This window comes from Lacerta agilis, chromosome 12, assembly GCF_009819535.1.
Source record: "Lacerta agilis isolate rLacAgi1 chromosome 12, rLacAgi1.pri, whole genome shotgun sequence".
NCBI lineage: Eukaryota > Metazoa > Chordata > Lepidosauria > Squamata > Lacertidae > Lacerta > Lacerta agilis.
This window is the reverse complement of record NC_046323.1, coordinates 11,798,655-11,805,858: the sequence shown is the minus strand read 5'-3', so window position 1 is coordinate 11,805,858 and position 7,204 is coordinate 11,798,655. Positions and strand designations below refer to the sequence as shown.

General features: G+C 45.3%; 1 protein-coding gene across 1 annotated transcript; it reads left to right on the top strand.

Annotated features, from left to right (window-relative positions):
- The first annotated feature begins 3,011 nt into the window (after positions 1–3,011).
- On the top strand, positions 3,012–6,634 carry LOC117055950 (zona pellucida sperm-binding protein 3-like). The gene is made up of 7 exons (XM_033165917.1): positions 3,012–3,518; positions 4,529–4,647; positions 4,727–4,830; positions 5,184–5,364; positions 5,911–6,031; positions 6,312–6,403; positions 6,481–6,634. Exons 1-7 carry the CDS (start codon positions 3,129–3,131, stop codon positions 6,632–6,634), a joined length of 1,161 nt encoding a protein of 386 aa, XP_033021808.1. The 5' UTR covers positions 3,012–3,128.
- Positions 6,635–7,204: the final 570 nt, after the last annotated feature.

Genomic DNA, 7,204 nt, shown 5'->3' with positions numbered 1-7,204 from the left:
AGCGAGATGAGCACTGTACCCCATAGTCACCTTTGACTGGACTTAACCGTCCAGGGATCCTTTACCTTAACTACTTAAACAAAAGGGAAAGGTGTTCCCTTCCTTTAGAGTTCTCAAACGGCAGGCATGTACATATTGCAATGTGTACATTTAGTGGTGCAGCAATAAAACTGCTAGCACATTTGCAAAGCGAAGCAGGGTCCAGTATGGTTTCGAATTGGATGGGGTACCATGTCGTGTTGAGATTCCTGCATTGCAGGGGGTTTGGACTAGACGAACCTCGGGGTCCCTTCCAACTCTGTGATTCTGTGTAGTGGGTTAATCAGTTAAAGGGAAGTAGCAATTAACCATTTTCAAATATCCAGTTGGTCATCGTTTTGGCATGTGCACCTTAATCCAAACAAGTCAGAGAGGCTCCAGTTCAGAGGAACAAATCTGAGGTGGAACCGGCAGTGACATCCTACCCTCCAACTTATGGCCAAGTAGTTCTGGCAACTGAGGCAGAAAATCCCAGAAAAAGTGAAGGGTCATCATAGCACAGCACAAGAGCAGCTATGATGTCCCCAGCATCTTGGAGAAAGACAGTGGATGTCACTTCTCAGGAACCCTGCATAGCCGCTTCCTAGTGAGCATAGACAATACCCAGCTTGAGGAACCAACAGCCTGACTCACTATGAACCAGCTTTCCAAGTAAGTGTGTTTCCTCTTCCCTGGTAGTAAAAAAACACAGCAATAATAAAACACTAACGGTTTGTTACCCATTTGTGAAACTACCTCCCTCTGCCTAATTAAAGGACTGACTCTGTAGCCCTTAGCCATCCACTGCCACGCAGAAACATTTAATATATATATATATATATATATATATATATATATATATATATATATATATATTACTGCTAGCTGAGCTGAGGAACGTTGCTAAACTAACCCAGCTTTTTAGCACAACATTTTCTGCTGGTATTTGTCACTTGTGCTACAGGTTTTTGATCTTTTAGGACTGGCAATTTGGTCATGGTTAGTGAAGATCAGAAGGCCCTTAATGACATCCTTGTTGGATTATAGCAATCTGTGGTGTGCGGTCAGTGGACTAGCGGGACTGGGTTGGCCCCTAAACGTTCCTGGTATAAATTAGACGATTAAACCCTGGCACCTCCCTCCCCAAAGCATAGGAAGCTTCTGTCCAATTTAGGGAGGGAGGCGTGATGCTCACGTGGGATGTCGCAACATCACTCTCTCAAGCTGGCATCTCTGGCTCTGTGTCCCGAAGGAAAATATCACGGCTGATTGCAATGCATTTCTTTCCCGACAAAAATACGGTAAATAAATCACCACCGATTGCAATGCAGGGGCCTGCCTCTGAAGAGCCTACAGAAACTTCTACGAGGTCCTGAATCACACCCCTTACAATGAACAAGCAGCACGCAGTCAGTGAGTACTAAACTACCTTTCTGCACCCAGTGACTCTCTTTCCCCAAACACTACATAACTGAAATAGGTGTCCCTGCCATATTGGCACCCCAAGCAGTTTCCTTGCTTGCTTTTAGGGTTCGGTCAGCCCTGAGTTCAGCCAGCCTGCTTTACACACATCCATCTGAAGATGCCTTTATGCAAGTCTTCTGATCCCCAAGACAGACATTTGCATAGCAGTCAACTTTTCCCTTTTCTTGCGAGGAATACTATTCGGAATAAGGGAATTTCCCTTTAAAAAAATGGGAAAAGTTGACAGCTATGGTTGCCTCCTGCTGCAGCTGCTGCTCCTCCGGACAGGTTCCTGCTTAATTGTTCTAGAGGCTATCTGGAAAACCACAATCTGTACCTAAACAGCACCTCTTGAACAATCAGGAAAAATAAAAAATGCCAAAGAGTTAACTGGTCACAACTGCAGTAAGGTTTTAGTGGTGTGGTGGTCTTAGGCATGTTCTCTTCAAAATAAGTCCCAAAGAGTTAAAAGAGTCTGAGCAACAACGTCAATAGGAGTCACCTGTTGCCACTTGCAGCAAAAAAAAGAACCAAGGGTGGCATTCAAGTTTTACTCAGAGAAGGCACATCTAAATGAATGGCCCAAATCTAGCCATGTTCATTAATTTCAGTGGATCTACTCTGAATGACACTCAGCTGAATACCAAATAATCTTGTTGCACCTTAAAGACTTGAAACTTTATTGTGGCATAAGGGACCATTCCATTGCTGTCAACTTTTCCCTTTTCTTGCGAGGAATAAGGGAATTTCCCTTAAAAAAGGGAGAAAGTTGACAGCTATACATTCAACAGATGCATTGAGAGTTATCTTGAGTTGTATGTGTGTATCTATCTGTCTATACACACACATGGCTTTGGGGGAGAGCCAGTCCTGGATTTATGTATAAGTTAAACAAGCTATAGCTTAGGGCCCCACTCTCTTGGGGCCCCCCCCCCAAAAAAAATTAAAGGGGAAAAAACCTGGATGTATATTTCCAAAATATAAGATAAAAAAACCAAATAAAGTAAAACCTACATACAGCAACAGTGTTTTGTCTTGTGTAGGTTCCTATGATGTAAGTAATGGGTCCCGCCTGCTCCCTAAAATATCACTGGGTTGCTCATTTCTATATAGAGGGTGCCTACATTCTGCATGTGCAAATGTCTTGAGATACCTATTCATAGCTGTCAACTTTTCCCTTTTTTTAAGAGAAATTCCCTTATTCCGAATAGGATTCCTCGCAAGAAAAGGAAAAAGTTGGCAGCTATGTACACCTATTAGGTCCATAAATTATCATATATCATATATTCAACACAAAAAACAGTGACAATTTGTTGTTGACAAAGAACAGCTGGACATATAAAGGCCCCCATTACCTTCAGTAGCTTAGGGCCTCATCAAACCTAAATCCAGCCTTGGCGAGAGCATAAGTGCACAAAGGACTAGATCCTTACTTATTCAGATACAGTGGCTCAGGTGCAGCTGATTTTCTTGGCGTTCCCTGTTAAAAATGTCTTAACAGCAGAGGGTGGGAAGTGGCGACAACTGATGTTCTATAAACGAGGCTCATTGCTTGCAATAGTTAGCAAATGGGGAGAACGTATAAAACGACTGCTGCTGGGTAGTTTTCTCTAGGGTGGTGGAATTTCAGAAGCGACATAAGCAGGATGTGGTACTCCAAAGGGCTTGGGTGTTTATTGTTGTGTTGCGTAATTGATAGCGTGGCTTGTGCTACTATTGGGGAGTCTTCAAGGCACAAACCGGTCACTGGGCAGCTGCAAAATGGAGCTAGCGACGAACCTTTAAGACAAGCTGATGTATCTTCCCCTAGGCAGACCTTGACTTCGTTACCCGCCAGCTCTCTGCGGCCTGTTGCAGTGAAATGCCACGAAGACGAAATGGTGATAGCCGTTGACAGAGATCTGTTTGGGACCGGGCAGCTGATCCAAGCAGCTGATCTCCACTTAGGCATGCAAGGCTGCAGATATACTTCTGCTGCTGCTTCTGACTTGGTTGTTTTTGAGGTGGGGCTTCAAGAGTGTGGCATCAATTTACAGGTAACGTGAGACTTGTGTACAAATATGCACTTACCTTGGAGTAAGTCCTGTTGTACTCAGTGGGGCTTCCTACTTTGCAGAGTTTTTCCTGTGGGAGTTTCTGCCTCAGGTGCGGAAATATCTCTCTCTCCCCAGCAGAATAAAGTGTAGCAATAATAAGTTACATAATAATTTGCTGCCCTTTTTTATGATGCCCCAAACCTGAAGCAGCTGCCTTAATTCTGCCTTATTCTGCTTAATAAAAAGGCTGTCCTGTGCTGTAAACAGCACTTTGGGGAGCAATTTGCAACTGGAAACTTCTGCTGGGCCCTGCAGATGTGTCTTCTCTGAAAATTAAAAGTGATCACATTAAATGTGCTTGTTTGAGTGATCACATTAAATGTGCTCATTATTGGGGATGGGGAAATATATCAACTTGAGTTTATTTCAGTTTCTGTTTTTTCCCCAGTCCTAAATTCAGTTCTCCACATTTCCACATAAGTCTGTGGGGGTTGTGTTTGTTTTTTTAAGCTCTCACATTTTAGTGTGTGTTTTGCTTTGCATTTGTGCAGCACAGTTTCCCCATAATGCAGTTTCACCAATGTATGAATTTATGTGCATACCTCACGCTAATGTTTGCATTCTTAAACATATTACTTGACTTTGGATTTGCACTGCGAAATTTGGAGAAGTGAAAGTTCCAAAGGATGACTCCGTTTCAGTTCACATATTGCTCGACAAGCATGAACTGGTTAGTTTCATCTTGAAACACAGGCTGATTCTAATTTCTCCTCCATCCCTAACCAGGAGTGTAGTTTAATGAAAATTCAGCTCACCAAAGTTATGCGAAAGTTAAGATCCAGCCCTTAACCATCTCTTGTGAAAGTAGCCTGACCTTAGTTACATTCACTCCCCAGCCACTTTGTTTTAATAGGTAACGGGCAATAACTCTGAACACTAAAAATACAGAATATTGAAACCTGCTGTGAAGCGAATTGTCTAAAGACTACAGGGTTGCTTTATTCTTCCAGACAACAGCAGACTCCCTGTTCTACCGCACAAGACTGTACTATAGCCCAAGCTCTGCAAGCAGCCCTGGAATTGTAAGGAACAGCTCAGTAGAGATACCTATTGAGTGCCACTACCCTAGGTGAGCATCTTAGGCCACAGTTCAGTAACCCACTTGCATGTCAACATCCACTGAGTTGTAATTTTATTTTATTTTTTAGGGAAGATAAGGTGAGCAACAATGGCACCAAGCCCACCGGGATTCCTTTTACTTCGACGAAGTCTGCAGAAGGAGGGTTCCGCTTTTCCTTGCGTCTGATGACTGGTAAGGGAGATTCCAAACCCTGAAGAGGACAGTTTGTCAGATACTATTTTAAGTGTAGTGGTTAAGAGCGGTAGACTCGTAATCTGGGGAACCGGGTTCGCGTCTCCACTCTTCCACATGCAGCTGCTGGGTGACCTTGGGCTAGTCACACTTCTCTGAAGTCTCTCAGCCCCACTCACCTCACAGTGTGTTTTTTGTGGGGGAGGAAGGGAAAGGAGAATGTTAGCCGCTTTGAGACTCCTTCGGGTAGTGAAAAGTGGGATATCAAATCCAAACTCTTCTTCTTCCTCCTCCTCCTCCTCCTCCTCCTCCTCCTCCCCCTCCTTTCCTTTGTTCGCTGTGGATAACTATAGATGATTGGAGTGCTGAGAAGGAGTCTACTCAATATTGGCTGGGCGACTATCTCCACATCCAAGCAGATGTCGAGAGGGGAGAAGACCATTTACCTCTCAGGCTGTTAGTTGATAGCTGTGTGGCCACACAGAGGCCAGAGGAAGATGCCAGCCTACAATATGCAATTCTTGACTTCCATGGGTAAGAAGGGGGGGGGGATTGAGAGAGAGAGACTGACTATATTTAGTGGAACCCCTGGAAAGGGATTGTTACATGTCACCCCAATTTCTGAGAAGTGTGAGACTCCAGGAGTTACAGTGATGGCTCCCTCTGGTAAAAAAAAAAAAAACAGCATAGGGATTTGGGCGGGGGGTTGTTAATGCCTATTAGTGACTCTATGTTCACGGGCAGCAGAGGATCTCTGTCTGCTTGCCCACCTTCACACAAAATCACTCCTGCCTATACCAACCTAGAATCAATTAAGGCCGCAATCCTAACGCAACTTGTCTGGGAGTAAGTCCCTTTGAAAGCAGGAAGACATGCCTTTGAGCAGGCGAGGTGAGGATTGTGTTGTAAGGCTGCAGTTCTACACACTCCTCCTTGGAAGTAAACATTGCTTCTGCGTAAACATACATAAGATCAGGTTGCACGTTTTAATGGGGCCCTCCATTCCCAAATAATTGCCACACTGGAATAATGCTCAAGCGTTGTTGTTTTTTCCCCTGACTGTACCATCTTTGGATCCAGATGCCTGGTCGACGGGAGAATTCATGATGTGAAATCCGCCTTCAAAATCCCAAGACCGCGCCTGGAAACACTCCAGTTCACCATAGAAGCGTTCAGATTTTCTGGGGACGTAAGGAACTTGGTGAGAGAGGACTCCTTCGTCTCACTAGGTTCCAGGGCCAGCCCTACCATTGGGCAGAATAAAAGTGATGGGCAAGGACAGGTGATCCGCCCTCCATCTCCTTAAGAATGCCTGCTGTCCTTAGCGGCGCTGAAGTAAGATTCAGCTGGCCATGCAGTCCACTTCTTTCCGTGGAGGCCATATTTTGTCTTGTCCCTGGACAGCTGGCCCTGCTTACTTTTTTCATTTACAGTGGGATGGTGGCATTCCCCCCTCTGACCCTGTTTAATTTCCCTTCAAGATCTACATCGCCTGCCATCTGAGAGTCGTTTCAGCCTTCAAAGTACCAGATCCTCTAAATAAAGCTTGTTCGTTCAGCAGCCAAAGAAGCCTGTAAGTATCGTGGCGTGCGTCATGAGAAAGACAGGGCTTTGAGGGGAGTACTAACGTGACCTTTTCGTACGTACCAGTTGGCTACCAGTAGAAGGCTCCGAGGACATCTGTAACTGTTGTGAGACTGGGAACTGTGCATCATCTAACGGATGGCCCAGCACAAACAACCCCAGCAATCGCCGTACACCAGAACAGAGGAGACAAGTGACTTCGGGGTCAGGTATGCTCTAAAACCTGGGCGGTGGGGGAACCTGTGACCCTCCAGGTGGTGTTAGATTCTACCTGCCACCAGCTCCTTCCAGTATAGGCAGGTATAATGGGGTTTGTGTCACATCCTACACCGTGTTTATAAAACACATGGCTTCCCCCAAAGCATCCCGAGAACTATAGTTTGCTAACTTTGGTGGTGGTGGTGGGGGGTAAACTGCAGTTCCCAGGATTCTTTGGGGGAAGCCATGGGCTTAACACCGGTCCTGAAAGACCTACATTGGCTCCCATTATGTTTCAAAGTGTTGGTGCTGACCTTTAAAGCCCTAAACGGCCTTGGCCCAGTATACCTGAAGGAGCATCTCCACCCTCATCGTTTAGCCTGGACACTGAGGTCCAGCTCCTAGGGCCTTCTGGCGGTTCCCTCGCTGTGAGAAGTGAGGTTACAGGGAACCAGGCAGAGGGCCTTTTTGGTAGTGGTGCCCTCTCTGTGGAACGCCCTTCCCTCAGCTGTCAAGGAAATAAACAACTACCTGACTTTGAGAACACATGAAGGCAACCCTGTATAGGGAAGTTTTTAATGTTTGATGCTTT